The sequence below is a fragment of the Phacochoerus africanus genome, chromosome 13, assembly GCF_016906955.1.
Source record: "Phacochoerus africanus isolate WHEZ1 chromosome 13, ROS_Pafr_v1, whole genome shotgun sequence".
In the NCBI taxonomy this organism is placed as follows: Eukaryota; Metazoa; Chordata; class Mammalia; order Artiodactyla; family Suidae; genus Phacochoerus; species Phacochoerus africanus.
In genome coordinates, this window is record NC_062556.1 from 78,037,736 (window position 1) to 78,064,391 (window position 26,656).

At 63.7% G+C, this 26,656-nt stretch overlaps 1 protein-coding gene across 14 annotated transcripts in view; it reads left to right on the forward strand.

Moving 5' to 3' along the window:
* The window catches only part of MCF2L (MCF.2 cell line derived transforming sequence like), a 97,548-nt gene that overhangs the window by 24,151 nt on the left and 46,741 nt on the right, over positions 1–26,656 (forward strand). For 3 of the 14 annotated variants that reach the window (XM_047756377.1, XM_047756381.1, XM_047756384.1), the window contains exon 1: positions 21,213–21,352. The exons of 8 other annotated variants lie outside the window; for them this stretch is intronic. In XM_047756377.1, coding sequence (XP_047612333.1) covers positions 21,280–21,352 — 73 coding nt within the window. In that variant the 5' untranslated portion in view covers positions 21,213–21,279. Of the gene's footprint in view, positions 1–7,369; positions 7,958–11,441; positions 11,901–13,155; positions 13,365–21,212; positions 21,353–26,656 lie in introns of those variants that run through there. 3 more of the 14 variants (XM_047756373.1, XM_047756372.1, XM_047756380.1) reach the window with 3 other exon arrangements.

A 26,656-nucleotide genomic window follows, 5' to 3' on the forward strand; every position in this document is an offset into this window, starting at 1 on the left:
CCTCGAAATGGAGGGAAGCAATCCAATGTCACTGAACACGGGTGGCCAGGGTCTTGCCTGATGTTGCTGTGCTGTGTTACGGGCCATCAGCTCATTGTCTAAGTGAGACTTCGAGATTAGCTTTGGCCGGTACGTGCTTTAGTCGTGAGGGCCCCTCCCATCTCTCTTCTAAGTGTGAGCCCCCAGCAGCTTCTGAGAGCAAAGCAATGACTCCGTCAGTGTCAACATACCGTGTGTGATGGTCTCACCAGGACTTTGGGAGACATTCAGTTTCCATGGTGATTTCTGTGGTTAAAGCTACTGGATTTATGGTAAATTTATGGCTCAAAATCGAATAAACCCATTTTATACCATCTGGCCCTTGTTCTTAGGGAGGTGGCTCCTTTTTCTGCAGCTCCAGTCACGTTTTGCTTGGTGCAGGATGTGGCGTGAGGCTGAGGACTGGGGAGCGCCTGCCGGGGGGAGGGTACACCCCATGCCCTCTGCGCTGGCGGAGGAGGTGACAGAGCAGTGGGAACTGCTCCAAAGAGTGATGTCATCCCTGGGTTTTGGGGACGGAGGCTCCTTCCTGAGCAGGGAGCTGCGTCTGCAACTTGAATGGTGAGCAGGCTGCCTCCCGGGGGCAGGAAGGCACTGGCCACCCACCGAATCGCGTGGCAGGCCAGGCCCTGTGTGGACCACGGTGTGGCTCTCAGCGGCAACCCTCGTGCGTGTCCTCTGACGTGTCTGCCAGGATTTCACCCAGCCTCTGAAATCCAGGGGACCGACGCACGGCTGGGCTGGGGCGAGGCGCCCCGCTTCCTCCCATCACCACTGCTTCCTCCCCGCTTCAGCTCAGACCCGCTTTTCACTCAGGCAGCTCCGGAGGCTGGGCGCCGTGGTGCTGGCTGTGTGTCACGAGGTGTCCACACACTGCTGCCCGCTGAGCGTGGGCGGCCGCTCAGGCTCCTAGGGGGCTGGGGTGCAGGCCACGGAGACCACCCATCCCCGATCCGCATCCTTCCTCAGAAGAAGCCTCGTCTGGGGCTGAATGGCTTCTGCCTGGCGGCCACAGGGGACCACCAGGACGTGGGTCTGCTTGTTGGCGTCGTGCTTCAGGCAGGGCTTCGGAGCTGAGGGTTTGCGGGGCTGCTTCAGGGCCCAGAGCTGGCCCCCCTGCGCCCCACCCCGGGCCAGCAGTGTCTTACCTCCGTCTGCTGTCTGGATGCGCTGCCGCCTGGGTTTAGCTTCAGGTTCAGTGCTGACCCCACTCCTCCCGGACACGCGTGATCTGGCTTAGGTGCCTCTGGAGGGTAAAGCTCGCTGCCCGTGGGGTCTGTGATTCTGCATCTGTTGACCTTGAGAATTTAAATCCCCTGTACTCTCGAGTCACAAGGCCGGGAGCCCGCTCCAGCGGCCAAGGTGCCCCCTCTACGTGGTACGGCTCCTTTGCCAACATTTTCATAATTTTGGTTTTGTCCCTAGATTTGCAGTAAGTGGTGAAAGAGCGAGAAATACTTGAGAGACAAAGGCTGACGGGTCTAGTGAGCACTCGCAAAGGCAGGAGAGCCGCGCCTCAAGCTAGAGCACCTGTATCCTCGGAGGGGGTCATCACGGCTTCCAGGAAGGGGAGGGGGCAGGGCCTGGGAATTCGCATTTTTAAGTTCTCAGATGAAGCGGAAGGTGCTGGTCCAGGAACAAAACTTGGAGAACCACTCAGTGGAAGAATCTATAAATCTGGTGTCACCTTCTCCCCTGATTGACCTTGAGGGAAATACTAACTCCTGGGATGGGTGGGTGGGCGGGTGGACGAGGATGGACGGGAGGATGGAGGGGTGGGTGGGTGGATGGTGGATGGGTAGCGGGAGGGATGGAGGGGTGGGTGGGTGGACAAGGATGGATGGATGGGTGGATTCAGTGGATGGAGGGATGGGGGGATGGGTTTGAGGGAGGGACGGAGGGTGGATACATGGATGGCGGAGGGGTGGGTGAGAGGAGGGATGAGGATGGGTGGGTAGGTGGGTGGGCGAGTGGACAGATGGGGGGGTGGGTAGGTGAAAGGATGAGGTTGCCAACAGACAGTGAAAATATAAGCTATATCCTATTTCAAAGTTTTCTCCCTCCTGAGAGGACCACCCCCTTTCAGCTCTTTGCACGTTGAAGGAACGCGTCCTCGTCCGCCTTGGGAAGTAGGTGATGCCCCCCCCCCCCGGCTGCCGTCCAGCCGCGGGACTCGGACTCTCCTGGTCTTCCTTCCCGCCCATCTGGCCTCACCTCCTCTTTTACACTAACTTGGCCACAATCTAGGAAGCTAGATGCAGCCGCTGTGTCAGACGCTGGCACTGCCCTTGTCCTCTCTGCTCCCTGACATGCGCCCTCCCCGCCAGGGGCTCCTCTCCTCCTGCATGTGGGGGCTGGGATGGGGGGCTCCCTCCCTCCACGTGGCCCGTCCATGCTCACCCCTCCCCCAGAGCCCTGCTTGGCGCCCATGCCCTGCAGTTGGCATCTCCGTGCTGCCCTCCCCTCTCCCTGCAGCAGCCAAAGTCCTACACCTGCAAGGAGCCCCCCGCCCACGTCAGCTGCTGCCAGGCGGGAGGAGTGAAGGTGTCTCCTCGCGTCCAGGGGGCAGAGCCAGGAGCAGTGAGTCAAGGAGGAATATAGGAAGCAGAGTTTGACTAAAAGGGAATATTTTCCCAAAGACTCCAGAAGCAGCCTGCCTGGTGGGCACAGCGCTAGGCACTGGGGTGCGGCTGGCAAGGGCAAGGAGGCCCTGCCCAGAGGGGGCGCCCTCCTGGGACCCACAGGGGCTGCTGGAATTGCTTCCCTGCTCCAAGTGTTTTGGGACAGGCTCGCTGACCCCAGTCCCACTGCGTGGGCGTCAGCTGAACCCCTGCTGGTAGAGGCACCCATGCGAAGAGCAATGGGGCCCGCGCACGTGGTCTCTGAGCTTCGAGCGCCGCCAAGAGGCCGGCTCGGTTCGGATTTGGGGAGATGAGCCACATGCGGCCTCTGCTTTGCTTGGCTGAGTAGCCCTTGTTTAAGCAGAATGTAGGACTGGTTCCTTCAAGTGGGTCGTGTGAGCTGCTGCCAGATCAGTGAACCAGCCCCTCTTGTCCTGTTGTCAGCGCCCTCCTGCTGCTGCTCCTCCCTCTCAGGTCTGACTCCCGCTCCAGCCCCGCACCTCCCCTCGCAGCCCTGAGGCTTTTCATCGCGTGTTGTTGGTGTGTCTGCTGATGGCTTCACAGCCACCTTGCCCTCGACTGCATGAGATCTCTCTAAGAGCAGGGACCCCGACCCGGACCCTGCGTCCCCACCCCAGGGCCATGGCGCTGAGTCCGCCCAGAGCACCCAGGAGCCCTGCGCTTTCACTGCCGCCACCGTGCAGATGGCCGGTCTCCGGACGGCCTGCCTGGGGCTCGCGACCCTGCCTCCCGACAAGAGGGCCTGGCTCTGCGGCCTCTGCACCAGCTTCAGAACACGATTCTCCCCAGAATCAGATGCTGGGGCCAGTGAAAAGCACAGAAAACGACCCGAGAGCTCCTCCTTTGTTATAACCGGCGACCACGAGTAAACTTGGCAATGAAATCTTCCCAAGCCTCCTCCACCTGGGGAGCGGGTGCTGTGCCTGGCAAACAGTTTCACCAGGAAAGAGTAATTTTCAGGTCACTCGGGGTCCGCTGGTTCTTGCTTTACCCAGGCATCGCAGCACTGCCTCCTGGCTCGCTGCACCCTGTTACCCCCCCATCTGGGCGCTCCTTGCATCCGTCTGGACCCACTCGTCCCCCAGCACCGCCGTCTCCGAGTGGGGACACCTGCCTTTCCGCGGTGGGATCTGTCCTGTGGGAGGCGGTACCTTCACACTTCGGTGTTTCTGATCCGCTGAGGATCACCCGGCCGCTTCTCTTGTGCACCTTTGGCTGCAGAGAAGACTTGTTGTATCTTGCAGAATGTTTGCCAGCCAGTTTCCTAAAAAATCTGGTAGCTTCCATTAGAATTAAGTGGAGAGAAACTGCAGCACCTGGGGTGCCCTTCGGGTGGCATGTGGAGTGAGGATTTCTACCCGGGGGGTGAGGATGACAGCGCGGTGACCCTGGCCCCAGCCCCGAGGCCAAGCCCATCAGCACGCAGGCCTCACCTGCCCCCCACCTGGGGAGCGGGTGACGTGAGGCACCGCTGGGGAGCGCCCGGCTCGGGGCTCGGCACCTCGACGCCGCTGTTAACGTCCTAACTGCATTATTCAGCGGACGCTCCGGTGATGGGGAGCTGGGCCTCCTCCGGAAGGGGAAGGGGAAGGGGAAGGGTGCGGCCCAGGGAGCGAGGGACCGGGCAGGGGCCCCGACGGGCTCCTCTGAGGCTCGGCCGGTGCGCGGAGAGCAGGCACCAGCCTTGCAGGCCAGGCGTCCTTTCTCAGCCCAGACCCAAGGCTCAAAGCACGGAGGGGTCCGCTTTGGGAAGAAGGCTTCCGAGACGGTTTCAAGTGGAAAGTACGGAAGAGCCCATTGTTCTTTCCGGTTTTCGAGACGAAGCGCCTTTTGTGCATCTGCACTGGGGCTTCGGCAGGCGTTCGGGCTCTGCTTTACTTCATTGTTCATCGTGGGACAGAAGGGAGTCCGGTCCCCAAGGCACGACCTGTTTCTCATCTTCGTCGTCACCCCAGCGGCTGTGACACTTAATTCCCTGAGGGAAGGAAGCAGGATCGCGGTTCATCAACGACGTTTGGCGCAAGGTTTTAGGGCCGCACACCAGGGCCAGCGCGACGCCCTTTGGTCAGGAGCCTTTGTCTTTAAAGACAGACCTGTTCCGTGGCCAGACTCCTGCTCTTTGGGAAGGGTCACGCCATTTGATATTTAAATGATAACGAAACGTGGGAATTGTCCGCCGCGCATCAGTTTCACAGCGTCCTGCCCCCGCGGCTTCCCAAAGGCCTGACGTCTGCGCCCCTCTCCCGTCTGAGCCTCGCGCTGCGGGTCGGCGGGTCGACGGCGTCCCTCCCTCCCGTGGCCGCCTTCCTCACTCACACCCTGGGGCTCGGACAGCAGAGCCCAGGCGGGGTCAGCACGAGGAGGTTCTGCCTGGATCCGGAAGCTTCACGGGACACGGTCCCCCGACACGACCCCCGCGTCCCGTGCCAGCTCCGCCTGAGCACTTGGCGGGCTGCACGCCTGCCCCCAGCCCGGGGAAAAGCCTCGCACAGAGCTGGGCCCAGCCACGTCCCAGTCTGTCTTGGAAAGGGTATCACAAACACAGCCTAGAAGGGACCTCGTCGCCCGTCATGTGTGTTTCAAGAGATTTCTAAAGTCGTACGACCGGGGCGAGGGTGCCAGACGTTGTCACGACTGGTCAGCTGGTTGTACTGTAGCATTTATTTAAAGCGGCCAAGCTCATCACTCAGCTCGTTTTTAAGAGTAACCAGTTCCAGACTCTAGAAAGGCCTGTTTCTCCACGGGTGGCTGAATGCTTGCATTGCAGGAGCCTCGGAGTTTTAGATTTCCTCTCCATCAATCGTCCAGCTCCCGGCGCTCCCCTCGTTAGAGGGGAGACACGTCACTGGGAAGGACACAAGGCGTCGCTACGTGACGCCCCTGCTAAACACGGACAGACGGAGGGGCGGGCCCTGTGACGGGCCCTGTGGCTGCCTCGGGAGCGTCACCTGCTAGGGCCACAAGGCGGTGGCTGAGGCAGTGCCCGGGGAGGGGGGCTGGGACCAGGCCAGGGGGGCTGGGACCAGGCTGGGCACGAGGTGGGGGGCACGTCCAGTGTGTGGCTGCCTGTGGACCTCAGGGCTCACCAGACATGGAGACCCTACCTGGGAGAACGGGTCACCCACGTACAGCTGCAGGGCACCAGGCACCAGGTGGAGGACACAGCAGGAAAGGCCGAAGTGGGAGCTCAGCGGGCTGGGCCGTGTGGGGGAGGCGTGCTCGCTGGCCGAGGCCCTGGGAAGAGAGGGGCGCGCTTCTTGCGCCTGCGTTTTGAGCGCGGCCCGAAGCTTCACCGCTGCTGCTGCTGCCACTGCTGCTCCCGGTCACATCGCCCCAAAGGGGTGGGATTTCAGCTCCCCACTTGGCTCCAGACCTGCCCTGAGTGACTCCCTGCCTGGCACGGTTGGCTGAGGCTCTTCCTGCCGGAACCCACGCTGTCTACCGACAGGAATTTCTAAAATAACGCGAGGCCACACTGTGCGCAGAGCTCCCTGGGTCCAGGGACGTTGGTCCTGTTCCCGAGGGGCCTTTAGCTCCCTGGCCCGGACGGGGACCCGCAGACTGCGAGGGGGGCCCTCGTGCCGAGCCAGCTTCTGAGCAAGGTTTCTGTTTTATTTTATTTTTTGCCTTTTTAGGGCCACACGCCCGGCACATGGGGTCGAATCAGACAGAGCTGTACCCACCGGCCTACGCCGTGGCCGCAGCAACACAGGATCTGAGCTGCATCTGTGACCTACACGACAGCTCACGGCAACGCCAGATCCTTAACCCACTGACCGAGGCCAGGGATCGAACCCGCGTCCTCATGGATGCTAGTCGGGTTCATTAACTGCTTAGCCACAGCAGGAACTCCCTGGACAAAGTTTTAATCAGTAACACTGCGCAGCGTTTAGATATTTTAGGAGAAACTAATGACCCCCAGCCCCTCGCATCACAACTGCCTGCACATCCTGACTCACCAGCCCCCACGGCGGCTCCCAGGGTCGGGAGCACTACATGCCCAGGCGGGGACAGCCAGGCCCACGGCTCCTGGCCGATTCCGGTCCCCCGTGGTGGCTGCTTCCGTGGCTTCGTAGGGCTCCCGTTTCCACGTGGCTGTTCCCAAGGCGCCGCGCCCTGGTCTCGGGAAGGAGCCCGCGTCCCGGACACCACATCAAAGGCGCCATCTGTTTCCTCCGGATTGTGGGCTGGGACAGCCCGTCGTGGAAGCCGGCACGAAGGGGAGAGAAGCGAGAGTGCGGGCAGCCCTGCTCAGGCTTGGGTCTGGTCCCGGACGCTCTCAGGAGGGGGGCAAACAGGCATCCTCGTGCCGCACCGTGGGCCATCGGGGGGCTCTCAGCATGCGACGCGGCACTTCATCCGCCAGATGCCCCCGTGTTGCACGACTTAATGGGCGTGAGCTGAACTGCCGGGCAGCTGCCTGTGAGCCCTTGCGACGCAAGGGCTCCCGGCTGTCGTGGAGGAGATGCAGCCCCGGGACCGTCCTGGGCGCACCTGCCTGCAGCTGTGGGCGCGAGGCGGGCTCAGCCTCTCGGTGCAAAGTGTCGCTCGCCAAGCCAGGCAGCATCTCCGTTTCCTCTCCGAGCTGGACAGCAGGCAAGACTAATAGCCGGAACTTCCCAGTTTATTTCCAGGGAGCTGGGCCTCCCGCCTGCGGTTGTTCTCTGGAACGCAAGGCTTCCTGAGCTTGGAAGGTGTGTTTGGCTCGCAGAGTCCCCAAGGCCGGGGGTGCAAAGCCCCCGCTAAGGAAGGAAACGCCCAGGATTCGTGAATCGATGGGCCAGGCCCTCGCCACACAGGGGCCGTTGTCTGACACACAGCCGGCTTCTCCTGTGCTGAGTCCTGTGAGGGTGCCAGGCGGGCGAGGGCTGCAGCGGCCTCTGCGGTGTGCAGGTGGCAGGAGGTGGATTCCTCTGCCTCCCGAGTGGCCCGTGGGTGCTGGCCGTTACGGGGACTGTGGCCCGGACAGTCCACTCGGGGTCGTCAGAAGCCGTGTGCCCACCCGGCTTGCAGCCAGCGCCCGGGGCCCCGCCCCACGTGTCCAGAATCTGCCCGGGTCTCAACTCCCAGCGGATCCCTGCTCGTGCCCTCAGATCGGGTGTGGCTGTTGCGCGAGCCTGTCCTGAAGACCCAGAGCCTCTGCTGCCCGTCCTGGTGGGAAGACGACGTGATGGCCAAGAGGGGAGCATCTCCAGGGCCCCCCCAACGGTGGCTCTGCCTGTTGCCCCCACTGCGGCACTGGTGGCGCCGGGAGGCCTCGAGGGGCCCACAGCCGGGTGAGCCAGGACGGGGTGGCACTCTGTGGGGTGTGGGGACAGGCACCTGGTGTCCCTTGGCAGGCAGACACCTCCCTGTATATTTCATTCGCCAAAAACTGCTTGCCGCTCACAGGACGTAAGAAAGGTTGGGATAGAAACGCCGCGCTCTGAGGCTGGCCTGCGGTCTCACGGCATTGACCTTGTCTCCTGACCTGAGCGCCCTGCACTCTGCAGGGACAGCGGTGACCAGGGGTGGGGGAAGCAGTGAAGGAAATGCAAGATTTTAGGAATTGCCTTCACTGGAGCAGGGCCTCCTCGGGGCCTGTCTCTCTTCTGCTCCTTCGGCCTAGGAGCCGCCCCTCCTGCGGGGACCTGGAAGCAGGGACCTGCTGATGTGGGGCCACAGCCGGCTCTGACCGCAGCCACGCAGGGGACACGTCAGGGTGCCAGGGCGGACTCTGTTCTCTGGATAGACATCTGTGTGTGCTGCGTGCGGGACGTCAGAAATGACAGGTCGGAGCTGGTGGTTAGCACCTGAGAGGATGCGCGTGGCCGGTGCCCGGGGGCGGCTCAGCCGCACGCTGCTGGCTCTGTGACTGTGGTTCTGGGTCAGCACTCAGGACTCCAGGCCCTGCACCAGGTACACAGGCTGCTGCCCTAACTCAGCATGAGGGGCTGTCACAGGGCTGCGTGTGACCCCGCCTCCTGCCTCTGGCGTCCCCCTCCCAAGCCCGCTGTCCCCCAGTTACCTGACCGGACACGCCCCGGCCTTGGGGGTCTGTGCTCTGGGTGTTAGGGTGGCATCCAGGACCCCTGATCCTGGAAGGACTGAACTATCCTGAGGCCTCGAGGCCTCTTGGGGGACGGGGGCGAGGCCAGGGCCTGATCCTACCCCCCACTCCTCAGCAGTGTGTGCAGGGCAGGGCATCTAGGGCTCCAGGGCTGTCCCCTTACTGCCAAATGGGACCCAAAGCATCCTCTCGCTGAGCGGGGGCTGCAGAGACGGGGGTGGGGATGGCGCGTGACCAGAGCAGCTTCTCGAGTCCTCACGCGCCTGGCAGACGCCTTCGTTCTGTGCTCTGCCCGTTGGTCAGCAGGATCCGGGGTGGATGCTGGGAGTTAAGTTCTTTGTGACGTATGTGGCCTTGGTCAGTGTGGTTCCATGTACCCCACCTCCTGCTCTGTCCCCCACCTCCTGCTCTGTCCCCCACCTCCCTGCTCTGTCCCCCCTCCCTGCTCTGTCCCCGCATTTCCAGGCTAGGTTTCCTCTACCTCACTTTTTCCTGCTCCAGAAGCATCCCTCTGCAGCTTTCCTTCCTGCCCAGGAGTTTGTCCTGGTTCCTTCCTCGCCCCATCGTTCCTAGGTCAGGCTGGCCTCTGCGTCCCTGCGGACAGACCTCCCACCACTTTCCTGTGGGTGAGCATGGATGGTTCGGGTCTGTTCCCAGACTTCCCTCAGCAGGTGAGGGCCCAGGGAGAAGCGCGGCTGTGAGGCCGAGGTTTTCTTTGCCCGCCGAGGGGACCTTCCTGCTGCCTCCAGTGTGTGTGGGGGGCCCTGCTTTGGGGCGTTTGGGACTGGGTCTCGGCAGGGCAGGAAGACCAGCCGCAGGACTCAGAACTGAGGGTCTTTGTTGGAACGTGTTTCTGGTTATCAGGGACAGTTTTATACAGAAGTGGAACTGACGTTTAAAAAGCCGGATAAACGGGAGTTCCCATGGTGGCTCAGCGGTAACGAATCCGACTAGGATCCACGAGGATGCGGTTCGATCCCTGACCTCGCTGGGTTGAGGGTCCAGCGTTGCTGTGAGCTGTGGTCTAGGGGGTAGATGTGGTTCGGATCCCGCATTGCTGTGGCTCTGGTGGAGGCCGGCGGCTATAGCGCCAATTGGACCCCTAGCCTGGCAACTTCCCTATGCTGCGGGTGCTGTCCTAAAAAGACTAAGTAGAGGAGTTCCCGTCGTGGCGCAGTGGTTAACGAATCCGACTAGGAACCATGAGGTTGTGGGCTCGGTCCCTGGCCTCGCTCAGCAGGTTAAAGGATCCAGCGTTGCCGTGAGCTGTGGTGTAAGTTGCAGATGCGGCTCAGATCCCGCGTTGCTGTGGCTCTGGTGTAGGCCGGCGGCTACAGCTCCGATTAGACCCCTAGCCTGGGAACCTCCACGTGCCGAGGGAGCGGCCTTAGAAAAGGCAAAAAGACAAAAAAAAAAGACTAAGTAGATGAATAAAAAGCAGATAAATACACTTGAGACACGCAGGTGAGCGAGCGGATTTGCTGCAAGCGGACACAGAGTTTCCCTTGGAGCTTCCTGGCAGCTGATGAAAAAGAGGGAACTGTTTGAGCACAAGATCACACGCAGGAAAAAAAAAAGGGTATTTCTGGAGGAAAGCAGCCGCTCAGCTGTCTGGCCCAGAAGCACCAGGACACAGCGGGTGATGCCTTCGGACTGTTTCTTTTCTTTTGGAAAAGAACATTGAAATCAGCCCTGAGTTTCAGTGAGGCCCTTTCAGAGCCTGAGGCAACCGCGTGGTTCCAGCATCTGCTCGGGCTCTGCCACCTGTTCCAGGAGAGCCCAGTGTGAAGACCTGGCCCGCCGTTCCTAGCGCACCACCACCCTTGCTTAGCTGGACCTGCTGGGGACACCAGGTCTCAGGGCGCAGGGCTGCCGTTCCCGTGGCCCTGGGACCTGTGTCTGTGCCGAGGCCAGAAGTGGGCAGCCAGGGTCTTCTCAGAGTGGCTGGGAGCGAGCCCAGCTTCGGGAAGAGTCGACGCCGGCCCTGGGTCCTTTGGGTCTCTCCCACAGTGGGCGCGTCGCCCTCCTGGGCACCATCTTTTTGGGAGTAACAGAAAGTGGGGGCACCCTTGCCCTCCCTGTGGCTGTTCTGCTTGGCTCTTGGAGCTCGGCCGAGCTGGTGGCGTCCTGGACAGAGAGGTGCCCTTGCGGATAAAGCGCCTTGGGAGGAGAGGGCTGCCTGGTGGCGTCTCGTTCCGGGCCGCGTGGAGCCCTCTGGGTAAGGCGCTCCACAGTCTGAGGGTGTCTGGGGATGCTTCGTATTTTTATTATTTTAAATTTCAGGCAACTCGATGGAAGTCACTGCTCTGACTGCCCCAAGCTCCCCAATGCCCCCAGACCCGAGGAGGACATCAGGCGGGGCTCAGGCGTCTGTGGGTTCTGGGCTCCGAGGAGCCCTGGGGCTCTGCCCCCGCCCCCGACCCCCAGGCCCCGTGGTCTGAGCAGCTTGGACTCCAGCGCCTCGGGGAGTCTTGCTGGGCATCTGCTGGTTGGGGTCTGCAGACTCTGCCCCGTGACCTCTGAGCCCTGGCTGAGGGGCTCCCCTTGGGCCCCGGAGGGTCTCCAGGTGGGGCCGAGGCTTCACAGCACAGCCTGGAGGGGACGTCTGGAGGGGACGGGAGGGGGAAAGGAACCTGGCCCCCGTGTGCCCCTCGCTCACCCTCCTTGAGCAAACACGGCCTCCGCCTGTTTGTTCCTGGCTCCAGCAGACGGGACGAGGCAGCGGCGCGCTGCTGCTGGCGGTCAGTGCCATCTGATTAACGTTGCCAGCGCCTCCGGGCGGCCTGGAGCGTGAGCCGCGTCGACCTCCCACCACTCCCCGCCCCCCAGAAAAAGCACAGGAGGCCTCACCCGCAGAGGGGCCCTGGTGCCTGGACCCGAGGCCGGGCCGGGCCGCCCTGCCCGTGTGTAAACGCGCGGGGTGGGGTGACGGGCGCTGGCCATGGGAGTGTCACTGCCCACGATGCTTTGTCCGGGTCCGGGGTGAAGTGAAAGTAAACCCCACGGGCCCAGGCGGGTTTTAGGAGCCAAGTTCAGCGGCTGGAGGCCGATGGCCGCGGGGAGCAGCTCCGTCCATGGGAGACGGGCAGCTGCCTGGATCTCCGTGGCGGAGATGAAAAGCTACTACATTTATTGCGAGTGGTGCTCCTGGCTGCTGTCTGTCGCCGAGGGTGAGTCCTCCGGGGTCACTGGCGGCGGCGTATTGGGACGGGCAGGTGGCGAGGTAGCCGCTGTGCGGCGTGAACATGGTGCTCCTGGGTGTCCTGGGTTGACCGGGGAGGGCGGCCCCGTGGTCCCGAGTCATCTGCCTCCCCTTGGCGTTTAACACTGTGTGAGCCTCTCACCCGCTGTCCCTGCATGGCTGTGTCGGCTCCTCTGACTGAGCCTGGGACAGCCAGCACCGCGCCTGTCAGAGCTGCAGCCCGACACCCTCCAGGGGGCTGGACGGCGGAGGCCCCCAAAGTGCAGAGCAGAGCCATCAGCTCTGTGGCACTGACAATCCCGTGACAGTGGCACAGCCGGTGACTCATTGGAACTTCAGCTGTCTCGTACGTCCAAGGGTGATTCGGTGACAAAGCTGCTTTGGGGTCACCCTCCTGGCGGCTGCAAGTCCCGTGAACCCTCCTGGGCTGTCCTGGCAGGACCTGGTCCACCGCCGGCCTTGGGTCTCCTGTCTGTGAGGTGGCGAGGGGCAGGGATGCTGCTGCCCTGGGCTGAGTCTGTCCCCTCTGTGGGGAGCACACTGGGCCACTGTGACCGGGACTGGTCCCAGCCAGGCCTGTCGCCATTGGCCCTGGCTCTGAATCTCATGGCACTTAGAGCTTTGCTTTTGTGAGCCTGGCGTCAGGGTGCCCACTTCACAGGCGAGTCGGGCAGTCGTTGTCAGAAGCAGCATCATTTGTCCTGCACAGTCGGGGCGCAGCCAAGGGTGGCCCCTCGGCCCCAAGTGTGAGGTGTGAAGGTCACAGCATCGAGAACGGTTCTCATATCAAACCGAACTTCTAGTCACCACGGCACCGGGTGAGCTGACCTGGTGTGTGGTTCTGTCCGGACACCTCCCTGGGCCGCAGCCCTGGTTCCCTGGAGGACGGCCACCGCGGGGGCGGGGACGGGGTGATGGACGGGCTGCCATGGGAGGGGCCTGGGCCTGGGGGCGCCGCAGGGTCTCCGCTTGCGTCTCATCCAGGTGGAAACTCCGAGCTGTTCGTGTGGAGGGGTGGCCGCCGTGGCCGCGGGGCGGGGTGGGCACTGCCCCAGACGCAGCCCAGGTGCCCCTGAGGCTCCTGGCCTGAGGTTCATCCAGGCAGCAGCTCCCGTTTGGATTCTTTTCCCTCTTTTGTTTAATGTCCGCCTCCTCCTCCTGCTCCCTCGGGACTGCTGTCCACGGGACGGCAGCACCCACAGAACGGGTGTCCTCAGCTAAAAATACTCAACTGGTGACTGAGAACGGAGTCAGAGTGGCCACAGGGAAGTGAAACTCAACCTCCGGGGCCTTGGGGTTGAGCCCTGAGTCTCGGAAAGCTCAGCTCTGCCCTGAAACCAGGCGGCCCCGAGGTGGTTGGACGCGGCCCTGCTGGCGGCAGGTGGGCCCAGAGCAGCGGCCAGGGGCTCAGAGCTGCTGCCGAGGCGTGGAGGTGGGCATGGGCGCGTGGGGAGGGCATGGGCTGGCAGGGCAGGGGCGCCAAGGGGACCTCTGTCAGGCGGTCCCGCGTCCCCCAGCAGGCGCGGAAGTGGCAGAGGTGGCGGCTCCCAGGAGTCTGTGTCTGGGGGGGCTGCGGGGGTGTGAAGCGAGGCCAGAGCTTCCCAGGAGGTGTGCCTGTGTGTCTGGGGTCCACACCGCGACTCCTGCTGGCGCTGCTGCCGCATCTGTTCACGGGCTCGGAGGACACCTGGCAGGCCGGGCTGTTTGCTCTGCGGGTGGGGCTGCTCTGCACAGGGTGTGGGGTGTGGGGTGTGGGTGGGGTGCTTTTCAGATGCTTTGCCTGCCACGTCCACCGTTCTTCCTAAGGTGACAAGGGGGCAGAAAAGGTTGTTAGGGACAGGGTGTGGGGTGGGTCTGTGCCCTAAAGACGCATGCCCGAAACCTACCAAAGAGCAGGAAGGAAAAGCAGCGGGAGTGTCACCTGTGCCTCGGCGCTGGGGCCTTGACTTAGAGCCTGGCAGGTGTGTCCTGCAGGCTGGCTCTGTGTGTGCCACAGAGCCTTGGGAGGGCCCTGGTGCCAGGCACTTGCCCCCACGGAGTGACCCCAGCTGCCCATGCCAGCTGCTCCTGAGCTGGAGGGGCTGTGGGGCAAGTGGGCGCCTCGCTCGGGTCCTGCCACTCACCCGAGCTGGATGTGGCTCAGCAGGAGGCACCCCTCCCATGAGGTCTCTGCCCCTCCCGGTCCCAGCCCTCCTCCTGCCCCACAGTGACCCCGCGTCCCCGCGGAGCTCAGGCTGGCCCAAGCCCCCAAGGATGTTTTAGTCAGGTTCTGTGCCCTAAACCATGTTCAGGAGCTCTCGCTGTGGCTCGGAGGGTTAAGGACCTGATGTTGTCTCTGTGAGGATGTCGGTTCCATCCCTGGTCTTGCTCCATGGGTTAAGGATCCAGCCTTGCCGTGGCCCTGGCTGTGGTGTGGGCTGAAGCCGCAGCTCCGATCCAACCCCTGGCCTGAGACCTTACAAATGCTGCAGGCACAGCGTGTAAAATAGAAGTAAATAAAACAAAGCATATGTTTCCTTCAGAGTTTAGCAACATAAGTGGAGTTTTCTTTAACCCGCTGTGCCGGGCTGCCGATCGAACCGTTTCCCGGGTTCCCGGTGGCCGAGTAATGACATCCCAGCTGAGGGTCCCCCACCGACACATCCAGCTCCTCCCGCAGTTTTCCCCGTGCCCCCATCGCAGACCTACCTACCCCCGGACCCTCGCGTCCGGATCTGGCGCCCGCCCCACGTTCCCCACGCCCCCGCCCACCAGCCAGTGCCTTTCCACGTCTTGGCACCAGTCAGACGGGCCCCCTGCCTGGGATCTGAGCCGCCACTTCCCGCCCACCACCCCCAGGAAGTTCAGACACACCCGCCCGGGCTCAGGCGGTCCCCACCCCACACCCTGGTTCCTCCTCGCCCGGGGCCCTGCCATCCTGTGAGCGTGTGGGTTGTGAGCCCCAGAGGGCACATCTCCTTGTCCCAACAGCTTGGTCAAGAGGACAGACCAGTTCAGGGGTCGGATTTAGAGTCCAGCATCCCGAGAACACTGTCCAGCCCAGAAAAGCGTGTCACTTCTGTACCCAGTCCCAAACTCCCCAGCCAGAGCCCCTCTGCCCCCAGGTGTGGGCGGGTGGGGTGCTGCTGCCTTTCCTCTGGGGGCAGAGTGGCCCTCTGAGCCCTGCACCCCAGGGCGTCCCTGAACCAGGTGTGACCAGCCCAGCGTCCCCGCCCATCCTGGCTCAGGTGGCTCTCATTTAACCCAAGGCCCAGCTGTGTTTGCTCTCTGCCCTGCACCTGCCCTCACGCAGCGTGGACTGATCAGGTTTGTGACACAGAGCTGTGGATCTAGAAGGACGGGCCATTTCTGTCCAGGTCACAGCTTGTGTAGAACAATCAGAGCATTGTCCCCGCCCGGGTGGAGGCGGGGAGTGATGGGCCCCGCCCCGGGAGGCAGCGATGGTGTCTGTTTTTCCAACCCGGCAAGAGATTCTTCCTGTTTCGCTCCTGGAGGTGGCTGGGCTGCTCAGCCCTGCTCATGGCCCTGCGGGCGGTTCCCCTGTTTCCTGAGCTGTGGGAGGGGGTCCTGAGCCCCTCGGGCTGCCCTCCCTCCGTGTGGCCCCCGCGGGCCTCCCTGTGACTGCCCTCTTTCCGCCCCTGGTCCCTGAGGCCAGCACGGAGAGCGTTAGGGCACCTGTGGTGGGACTTTCTGCACAGTCGCTGTGCAGCAGGAGATACCAGCCAAGTCAGCATAGAGAGCGGGCCTGGAGCACAGCCCTGTGTGACCCCCGACAGGCCACCCCGAAACGGCTGGGCTGTCCCTGCCTGACGGGGTCAGCAGATGCACTAAACTAGCTGGAGCGCAGGGCATGGAAGTGCAGGAAAATTCCTGTCCAGTGGTGTCCAGAGGGAAGGCGGCTGGGCGGCCCTGAGGGACGAGGGACTGGGGGTGCAGCCCTGGACAGTGATCAGGCACCGGAATCGGGTCGAAGTCACGTCTGAGGGACACTGGAGAGAAGCGGCTACCCTGGCTAAGGGGCTGTGGTCCAGCTGGGCCCCGTCCTGGGCTCACGGCACTGCCGTAGCGGTGCCGGACTGCAGGGTGGCAGGTGGTTGGGTCTTTGTTGCTCTGGGGCTACGTTTGGCCCCTGATTTCACGTGTCCCATCTGGGGCTGCCCATGACTACGTGCACCCGGCAGAAACCAGTCCTTCCCACGAGAGGCGGTCAGACCTCCCGATTGCCTTGGCGCTAGAACCCACAGACCGGGGTCGGTCGGAGCCCGTATCCAGCGCACGTCCGCAGCCTCTGTGACCCCCACGTCACAGGAAGCACGTGTCTGAGGTGTGCGGGCTCAGGGCCAGCCAGGCGCCTCCGTCTGGAGCTCCTGGCCGCGGGCAGGCAGGCAGGCGGGGGAACCCAGGGTGCGGAGGGAGCGGCCGAAGCAGCCGTGAGCCTGCACCCTTCACCCAAGGGGCCATGTGACCCGGGCCACAGCCTGGTGGCTGCCCTCCTGGCACGTGCCATGACCATGTGCCCACATCCCCTTCATCTTCGGCTGGCTCTCAACTCTGGCCCAGAGGGCGCCTTGGGTTGAGGACGAGGAAGAGACGTCCTCCCAGGGTCCGAAGTACTTGGACAGGGCTGAGCGCCGGCGTGGGGGGCGCTCGTGGGGGTGGGCGGACCCACCCGCCTTCACAGGAGACTGTAGTCCAGGCTCCAGACCAAACCAGGGGCATCGGGGAAGCCTCAGGGTGGGTAACAGGATCCAGAGGGAGGGGCTGCGTGGGGCCTGGGATCGGGCGGGACCCATAGACCCCGAGCCGGGACCTGGGACCTGGGACCTGGGACCTGGGGGTGGGCAGGAGGGGGTGTCTTCCACGAGCACTAGTTTAAGACTCTAGTGGGCAGCCACAGACCCGCTCGCTGGGTACAGGGAAGCGTGGTGCCCCCATGAGCTGACTGCTTCCCCGGGGCCCAGCTGCCCACGAGCCCTCGCTTGGTGGCCGCCCAGCCTCCCTTCGAGTCCCGGGGTTAGTGGCACGTGGCCCAAGGACAGGGCTCCAGCATGCCTTGCTGGGGTCACACTGTTTTGTGGCTGGAGCTGGTGTGGAAGCCCGGGAGGGATGGGCAGTGGTGTCCAGCCGGGAGGGACCCCCCCGTGCCGGGTCAGCTCCTCAGGGCCTCCCGTCACCCCGAAAAGCTGCTTCTTGTCCTGTGACCACAGGTTGACCTTGGGGGCAGGGATGGTGTGGTCAGCTGAGGAGAGCCGAGCGGACGGGGTGCAGGACCCAAGAAATAGGGCGGAGCCTCAGGGGCGGGGGGGGGGAGGGGATGGTGACAGAACATGGAGGGGAGGGGGAGGAGACAGAGAGGACGGGGAGGATTTGGGAGGGGGACAGGGAGGGGACGGTGACAGAATATGGGATGGGGAGGGGGCAGTGACAGAACATGGGACGGGGAGGGGACGGTGAGGACAGGCAGGGGCTGGTGGCCAGCAGGCGTGGGGAGGACCGCTGTGCCCAACTTCCCTGCCGCCCGAGGTTTGCTGAGCAGGGACACCTGTCTCCCTGTTGCCATGACGATGGGAGAGGGCCAGGTGGGGAGGGAGGCCTCAGCAAACAAGGCGCACCTGTGCGTCAGGGCCAGCCCCTCCCACTCTGTCGCCTATGGTTGTGGCTGGAGAGCTTGGTGCCTTGGTCCTGCTCTCTGCATGGCCCGGGATCTGGAGCCTACTAGAAGGTTCTACAGGTATTTCTCTAGGGTTCGAGGGAATGCAGTTTCGCCCGCAAGGAGCCTGTCGGATGCCTTGGCCAGCGCCTCTCGCCTCCCTGACAACGAGGGCCTGTTGCCGGGGCCTGCGCTTGTCCAGGACCAGCTGGGGAAGGCAGGTGCAGCCGGGGTGCGGCCGGGCCCACCGTCTGGCTCGCACGGTGCTGAGCACGCTGTGTCCTCAGCATCGTGTGACCTAGATGCACTTTCTCGAGCCAACACACCCATCACAGCGGCGACTCTAGCTAAGGAAGCCCCTGCGGGTCACAGGGACCCTGGGCCTCCCTGTGCGCCAGCTCCTGGGGGCAGAGGCCTGCCCTCCTCTTGGGCAAACAGCCTTCAGGCCAGAAGCCGTTTCTTTCTTTCTGTTTTGGATGGAAGCATAGTTGGTTTCCGGTGCTGCGTTCGTTTCCGCCGCGGAGCAGAGCGCATGTTCCCGTCCACGTTCTCTTCCAGGGAGGCTCATCCCAGGGTGTTGACTCCAGCTCCCTGTGCTGGACGCAGGACCTTGTCCTTTATCCGTCCCACGTAAACCAGGTTGCCTTTGCTGATCCCAAGCTCCCAGTCTGTCCCTCTGCTACCCTCACCCCTGGAACCAAGGCTGTTCGCCACATCTGAGTCTGTTTCCGTTTCATAGGTAAGTTCAGTTGTGTCATTCAAAAAAAATTTTTATGGCCGCACCCGAGGCACATGGAAGTTCCCGGGACCGGGATTGAATACGAGCTGCAGCTGCAGCTACATCAGATCCCTTAACCCACTGCGGCTGAACAGGGATCAAACCCGCACCTCCATAGCAACCCGAGCGTCTGTAGTTAGATTCCTAACCCACTGCACCGCAGTAGGAACTCCTGTGTCATATTTAAATTTCACATATAAGTGATGTCGTATGGTATTTGTTCTCTATCAGACTCACTTCACTTAGTATGAGAGTCTCTGGTTCCATCCATGTTGCAGCAAATGGCATTATTTTGTTCTTTTTCATGGCTGAGTAGTATTCCATTGTGTATATGTACCACATCTACCTAATCCAGTCCTCTGTCGATGGACATCTGGGTTGTTTCCTTGTCTTGACTGTTGTGAGTAGTGCCGCAGTGAACCCAGGGGTGCAGGCGTCTTTCTCCAACTATAGTTTTCTCCGGATGGAGGCCCAGGAATGGGACTACCTTCCCACCAGCGGTGTAGGATGGTGCCTTCAGAGGCCCTTTCTGCACTCACCGGCCACCCTGCAAGGCCCGTGTCTGCCTGGGCCCATGGTCGGCAGCTCCCAGGTTCCTGCAGGACCGCAGGGCCCGCATCCTCCCTTCCCTGCTGTCTCTCCTGCTGCGGCTTCTTGCTTCTTCTTGCACTGGTTGCGTGCGTGCCTGTACTGCTGGGTGAGGCCGTATAAAATTACCCTTTCTGAAGGTCAAAAGGTTTGAACATCTGCAGAATCGCCTGACCTGACACCTCAAGGACGCTGAAGCGAATACATCCTGGCCCAGCCCTGGCTCCATGCTTGGGGCGCGAGTCTGGGGCGAGCTTGGGGGCCTGAGCTGGCTCCACGGTGCATCTGCCGAGGGGAGGTGTGATGAGGTCTGGGACTTGGCCCGTTTTCGAGGCAAGTGACCAACTGACCATCAGCTGATCAGGGCTGATGTTACAAACCCCTCACCCCTTGCAGCGAGCTGCCCACCAGCCTAAGAGCCCCGTGTCGGGTGTGTCTGGGCTCCACTCTGGGCTCCGGCTCAGCCGCCCCAGTGCCGTGTGTCCGGCAGGCTCTCCAGGGCACTGGCTACAGAGCCATCCCCAGAGCAGCCGTCGGCCCCTTCGTCCCCTTGCTCTTCGAACCCCCCGCCCCGTGCGTGGCCCACTTTCCAGAGCACAGCACCGGGTGGACGTGAAAACCAGGGATCGGAACGCATGGTCCTGGAACTGTCAGCGCAGTGAGAAAACCCCGGTGGGCTGCGAGGGGGAGGCAGCCCCGGTCTGGGGTGGAGGCTGTGGCCCAGGGCCACGTGGGGAACCAGTGGGTACGCAGGCACGGGAGCAGAGACCCCAGGCCCTAGAGAGCCGCCCAGGTGGACCTGTGGCCCTTCCTGCCCCAGCCTGAGTTGCTGCGGGCACGTCCCCTGGGCAGGTGGCCAGGAGCGCCAGGCGAATGTGGCAGCCCCTCCAGACTCAGGATGTGAGCGAGCTTCCCCGGCAGAGACCCGCCACGCCGTCCCCTGCTCCAGTAGGTGGCCCTGGCCTCAGTCTCAGCGGCCATGTGGCTGCTGTCGCCTCCTGAGAACAGAGCCTGCATGTGGTGTGACTGCCCAAGAGACACGCGGTCTTGGCCTCAGAGAGACTGCGGCGGCACAGGCACGGGGCATGGAAAGAGGGGGGCAGGGGGCGGCTTCCGTGCCCTCCCTCTGCCGCGTCCTTGGTGAAAACCACGCGCTCCTGGTGAAAGCGAGTCGGGTCTCTGAACGATCCCCTCTTGGGCTGTTGGTCACTCCCTCAGCAGGCGTCCACCAGCAGGCTAGAGGCCCGAGGTGTTCCTGGAGCTCCTGGGGCAGGAGGGCCAGCCTTGGCCGTGTGGCCTGTGGGTCCGAGGGGTCGGACCACAGCCGCCCCGAGGGTGACTCTGGAGGCTGTGCTCAGGACGGGACCTGCCCGTGGTGTGAGCGTCGGGCGTGAGCACCCGATCCGCCCGGTGTTCCCGGGGTGACGGCACAAGGGCTGTGCCTGTGGGATTCGCGTGCTCACGTCAGCGGGAGGCCGCAGAGGAGCCAGGGAGACGCGGGAGCCGTCCAGCAAAGACCGGGTCAGACCCGGAGCTGCGTGACAGACCACGGGCGTGTGGATGCGGCGCGTCAGCCGCCACAGGGACCCGCATCCCCGGCCTGAGCCGCAAGCTCCACGGCCTCCACTCGAGTTCGCGGCTGGGGCCCAGGCTGGGTGCGAGCACGTCCGCGACATGTTCCCGGGATGGAGAGGACAGGCCGTGTTCGCGGCCGCCCATCCAGCGCTCAGTCGCTGGCCAGCCCTGGCCCAGCCCACGGTCGGCTCCTGGCTGGACCCGCCCCTCGGGTCCTTCCCGGGAGAGCAGCCTGGCGTCCTTGGAGTCCCCCCAGAACCAAACCCTGCATTTTAATGAGGTCCCCCGGGACCCCCTCGCCCGTGGCCACGCCCCCTTGTCACATTTTCCTTGTTCTTGCCCCCCGGGGGCGGCGCTCCGAGGTCTGGCTGTCAAGGACCTGCCGGCACCCAGCACAGCGCACGCAGCCCCGCGGGAAGGGCCTCCGGGCAGCGCCGCCGGGTCCAGGCAGCCGTGCACCCTCCCCGCCCGCCGCCACCGGCTTAGTGGAGACGCGCTGCGCAGGGCCCGCGGGGGCTGGGAGGGCGGCCGCGGGAGGGAGCGCCGCCGCGGGAGCCCCGCCACCCCGTCCCGCGGCGAACCGGCCGCGGCTGTGGCCTCGGGGCGAAGCCGAGGCCCCGGGGAGAGCGGGGAGCGCGACCCTCGCGCTCTGGGCGGGCGGCGCAGACATGGGGCCCGGCCGCCTCCCTTTGTGCGCCCAGCACCGGCGTTCCGGGAGGCAGGTCGCCGCCTCCTGACGCGGCCGCGGGCGACAGCATGACCTTAAGCCTCCTCTCCCTGCTGGCGCGGGACCTCTCCGCGCTGTGGCTGCTTCTGAAGACCCACACAGGTGCGCCAGCCGGCGGGGGATGGTGCTCGAGGGGGAGGGGACCTTGGGGGGACAAGGGACCTGGGCTGCGGGCTGGGCGCGAAAGGAAGCCTCCCGGGTGGGCATGCGGGCGTCTCCCCTTCCTTCCCTGTCCTGTCCTCGCTCCCATCCCTGTCCTCCTCCCTGGAGCTCAGTCCCCAGCTCACCCGGGGCCGCTCCTTTGTTCTAGAGAGGGACATGGGGGGCGGGGGGGGGAAGGGGCGGTGCTGTGCCCAGCGGAGCGGGGGGGGGGGGGGGGGGGGGAGGTGCCCTGGGCGCCCATGGACGCAGGGCTGGACAGACGGGGTGCCTGGGCTCCGTGTGCCTTCCCTGGGTGGCCTCCCCTACCTGCCCGGCTGGGGGAGGGTCAGGGGTCTGAGAACAAAGACATGGGCCCAGGAGGGACGCCTGGTCTCCCTCCCGAGTCCCTGTAGGAGGCTGGGAGTCATCGTCCTGAGTACGTTTTTCCAGTAGGTGCTTCTGCCAAGGATTGATGAATAATTCATTAAATAAGCGTTTTGTAAATTTTAATGAATCAGCCGCACCTTAGCTTTCGGTGTGTGAAGTTTCTGATTTTGCAACAAGGAGACTGTGGGGGGGGTATGCGTGTGGGGGGGTGCACGTACATGTGTGTGCATGGTATGTGTGCATGGGGGATACGTGTGTGTGTATGGGGGGTGCGAATGTGTGCGCACGTGGGGGGGTGGGAGTGCGTGTGTGTGAGCAGGCGTGGGGGGTGCGTATGCATGTGTGTGAGCGCGCGTGGGGGGGTTCATGTGAGGGGGTGCGTGGTGGGCACGTGGGGGTGTGTGCGCGTGTGCGTGTGTGTGTGTAGGGTGAGTGGGTGTCCGGGTGGGTGAGACCCTGGCGCTGTGAGCACCCGGGCATCCAGGTTGGAGCCTCTGTGGCTCGCGTCTACACCCGGACGTGAGCTCTTGTGCATTTGCTTTGTGGCGGAGGGGAGCACCTTGGCGACTGGACTGGGAGGGTCCCTAAATGGACTCTGGATTAGGGGGCCGCCCTGGCATCTGCTGGAGTCCCTCCTGCTGCCGCCGCGTGGTCCTACTGTGTGCGACCTCCCTGTGGCCTGTCGGTCGCTGCAGACGCTGCTCCTCACCAGCTGCGACTCTTTGCACTTTCCCCTAAAATCCCAGGTGTTCCTCCCTTTTCAGATGAATGAGCTCTCGGATAAACGGGCTTGGAGGGCTTCTTCCCTCACCCCCCCACCCCGCCACCCCCGGTCGCTAGAATCAACCTGCTGTTTTCCTGCCAAAAAAAGCATTTGTCCAATTTCCCAGAGTTGTTTACACTGTGATGTAAGCTCCTTTGGAGAAGCTGCGGAACACCTGCTGAGGGGCCCGTTACCTGCTGTGCTGACCTTCATTAGCGCCTGCTGTTTACAAACAAGGTCACTCCTCAGGCTGCTTTGGGAGGAGGCGGGAGGCTGGCGCTGCTGAGCTGGAAGCTGGGCCTGAGCAGACCGCTCCGCAGATGAGGGCAGCGTGGCGAGCCCAGGCTCCATCCCCGTCAGACCCTGAGCCTCTCTCCCAGGCCGGCGGCGTCAGGGCCTTCTGTCCTGTCACTCGAGAGATCAGTGAGGGACGTGCTGTATTCGATGCGACGCTGCCAGCCAGATCCCTAGCCCCTCTCCGCCGCGCCCCTCCTTTCTCCCGCCCTGTCTCCGTCTCTCTCTGTGTCTGTCTCTGTCTCTGTCTCTCCGTCTCTGTCTCTCTCTGTCTCTGTCTCTCTGCTCTTCTCCCGTCTCCTGTGTTGCTGGTCCATGAAGGGCCTGAGCCTGTTAGGGAGCCTCCTGGGTGAGGCCCATGAGCTGACCCCGGGTGTCATTGTGTCTGGGGTCATGTTTGGGAAAAGGTTAATGTGGTTCCATGGTTGGTCTTAGATTCATGGAGTTGCCGGTGCTAGAAAGTGGGGTTCAAGTGCACATCTCCCGTCGGCAGGGGGTCGGAGGGCTCCTGGGATCCCTGGGGAGCTCGGTGGGTGTTGGGGCCACGCTGCCTCCCTCGTGGCCTCTCTTGTGAGCCGCGACCGAGGGCAGATCTGGAGGTGCCCTGCGCGGCCCTGCCTGCCTTCTGCCCTCAGAGGAAGAGTGGCCGAAGGAGGTGGAAGCCCCTGAGCCTTCCCAGAGGCATTGTTTTCCCGCTGTGGATAAGCGGTTATTTCAGAAAAAAGCTATCAAAAATCTCCTTTTTTCCAAACAGCAGTGTGTATCTCTGGGGTGTGTGTGTCTCTGTGTGTGCTGTGTGGTGTGTGTGCGGCGTGTCCAAAACGTGTCAGCCACGCCTGCTACTTTGAAGGCAGTGGAGGTGCGGAGGCCCAGAAGGCCGCGAGGCTGCTGGGGGCGCCAGCTCCCGCGACCCCAGCCCCATTCCAGCTCAGCCGGCCCGGGGCAGGGGCACGGGGGCCCGCGGGCCGCGTGGCTCCGCCCGCCGCGGTGTCACCTCTGGGGCTTCGTGCCGATGACCTGCCCTGTGCGGGCGACCCGGTCCGGGCAGGGAGAAGGTCACGAGGAGGAGCCGCTCGGACGGTGAAGGTTCCTGGATACCCCGCGCGGGGACTCCACGCGGCCCCCACCCCGATGCGGCGGCTTGGAGGCTTCAGCCACGACCCCCCACCCCTTGGTCCCCCCGCCTCCAGCTTGTTTCCTGGCCCACGCGTGGCGTCTGGGGCTCTGGGTCCTGTCACCCGACACTTGGAGACGGACTTCGGAGACCTTGTCGCCACATCTGGGTTTCCGAGCGCACACGGCGCGCACACAGCCCCACGGCCGGGGCAGCAGCGGGTCCTCCGCTGAGTGAAACAGGAACATGGGCCTGGCACGGGAATTTCGGCCGAGGAGGTCCCTGCAGTCCCTTGGCCTCCGTCCCTGGTTGACTCATCGTCTCGCGTGGGTGACGCCTGCGGCCGGGAGGACCCCGCCTGCAGGGGGCCCGTGAGGAGAGCGGGCGAGAGACCCCAGGCGGCCAGGAGGGAATTAGCAACGCACGGGGCGGCCGACCCCGCCCGGAGCACCAGGCCACAGGCGCAGAGGAGGCCCTGCCCGTGCAGGCCGTCCCTTCAGGTGCTCCACGGCCCCAAGGCCCCTTGTCTAGGGACCCCCCAGGCCCCAGCTGCAGGCCCCCGTGCCATCCCAGCACAGGGCCCCGATCCCAGCTCCACCCAGGGCATCCCGGCTCTGCGAAGGGAGGGGCAAGTGGTGCGGCACCTGCCCAGCTCTCTCTGGTCCACAGCTCAGGTGAGCCCCTGGGCTGGGCCCTGCGGACCCGAGCCGCTTGGAGAGGCCCCAGTCATGTCACGTGGGGCTGCGCTGGCAGCTGTGCCTGCTGGTGTGCCCAGCGGGGTGGCCATGTGCCCCGGCTGCCCTGCCTGCTCTCAAGGCTGAGGGGCAGGGAGGGGACCCCCCACATGTCCAGGCGAGGCCTCTGTGTGTTGATTCTACACAAGCCTCGCCCAGGCCCCCAGGAGCTTCACCCCCACGCAGCCTGAGCTGCAGACACACGGGTGTGGGCTGTGGCCTCGGAGGATGCAAGTCTGCGGTCTGCCCGTGGGAGGCTCTTGGGCCTCGTCTGCACAGATGGTGCCCACAGCTGTCCCACGGGGCTTCCTGGGCTCTGCCCAGGGTCCCCCCTTGCACCCACGCAGGGGAGACCCCTTGGCTCCTGCTGGGTCTCGCGGGATGTGGGAGCCGAACCCTTGGTGGGGATGCTGCATCTTTTCCTAAGGAGCCTTTTATTTTAAAATACGTGAGGATTCGCTGTCTGAGATTAGGAAATCGGGGAGAACATGAGTGAACTGAGTTAACTATGTGTTGCATGTGCTGTGAAAGGTTCGTGCTAAGCCAGTGACAGAAAACCCGTTCAGGACGCCCGAAAGGGGCTGTGGGGCGGATTCAGCCCCAGGCAGGCCAGGTCTCCAGCCGCCTGAGCGGCTGACCCCCGGGGCGCCGCAGACGCTGAACAGCCGCAGAGTCGTCTCTCCTGCCCCGCGGGGGACTCGGAGCCGACCGGTCCCACCCTCGGGATCATCTCTCCGTCCCTCTGCACATGCGCCGCTCTGGTTTGGAGGGTCCTGCGCGGGGCGCCGGGGACGGGGTCCTGCCCACGTGAGCTGGTGCAGCCACCCCTCCTCCCACCGTGGGCTTGAAGGGCATCACTGCTGTATTTTGATGGAAGATAAACAAAAGCCTGGGGTGTGGACGTGCAACCGTGTGTAAACGCGGAAGGGAATTAGCTCGCAATAGCCTCAGCAGCCTCGCCGCCCGGGCCTCTCAGCGGCCCACCCTCCTCACGCTCCCGCCTCCCCTCAGCGAGATCCAAGGTCACTGGCAAGACAGGGACCTGCCTCCAGACCCAGGCTCCAGGCTCCCGCGGTTGCAGTGGGGCTCCCTGACTGGACCTCCGCCACCTGGACGCACGTTCTGGGGTCCCAGGCGCTCTGGCCCAGTCCCCGCATGCGTTCCCCGCCTGAGGCTGCAGGAGCAAGGGTCCAGGCCAGAGGCCCTTCCCATGGACGCGAGGGCTAGACACCGCCTGCTCTGCACACAGAGTCCTCCTTCTGGAACAAAGCAGATCCTCCGTCCGTTTGCGAGAGGGAAGAAGTCTGCTAGGGAGTCTGACTGCGTCCAGGCGAGAAGGTGCAAAGATGAAGGTGCCCCTGGGTCCCAGACAAGGCAGGGTCCAGGGGACGGCGTCAGCATAGGCTCCTGCAGGTGGGGTTCCTGCCCCTCTGTCCCCGTAGAACTGAGCTGGGCCCCAGGACGGCTGAGACACCAAGAGCCCAGCAAGGGGTAGTTCCCACTGGCCCCCGAGCGGGTGCAGCGTCTGTCCCCTGCAACGCTCAGGCAGAGTGGCCTTTCCAGATGGGCTCCCGTGCCAGGGGACAGGGTCGGCTGGCAGGCCCCCAGCCCCCACCCCTGCAGGGGGGCAGAAGGGAAGTGCTGGCCTCTGCCCTGTACCCTCTGACCCTCAGAGTAACTGACGGGGTAATTGCCTGGAGACTCCGCAGAGTCTGGCAACAGGAGCCTGGAACTGGTGGTTATCTGTGCGGCATTGTGCTCGCACAGAGCTGGCCTTTGCTGACCCTCGTGCTGAGCTGGCGGGCAGGGCGACCCCGCTTCCTGGTCAGACTTCTGATGGACGGGCGGCCGGATGCGTACACGGGGCAGGCTGGGCACCCCGCTTCCTGCTAGGCCAGCGGTCGCCTGCAGCTTGAACGCACGATTTAACGCAGGGCCTCAGGGCCTCAGTGGGAGTGAAGAAGTGCGTGGAA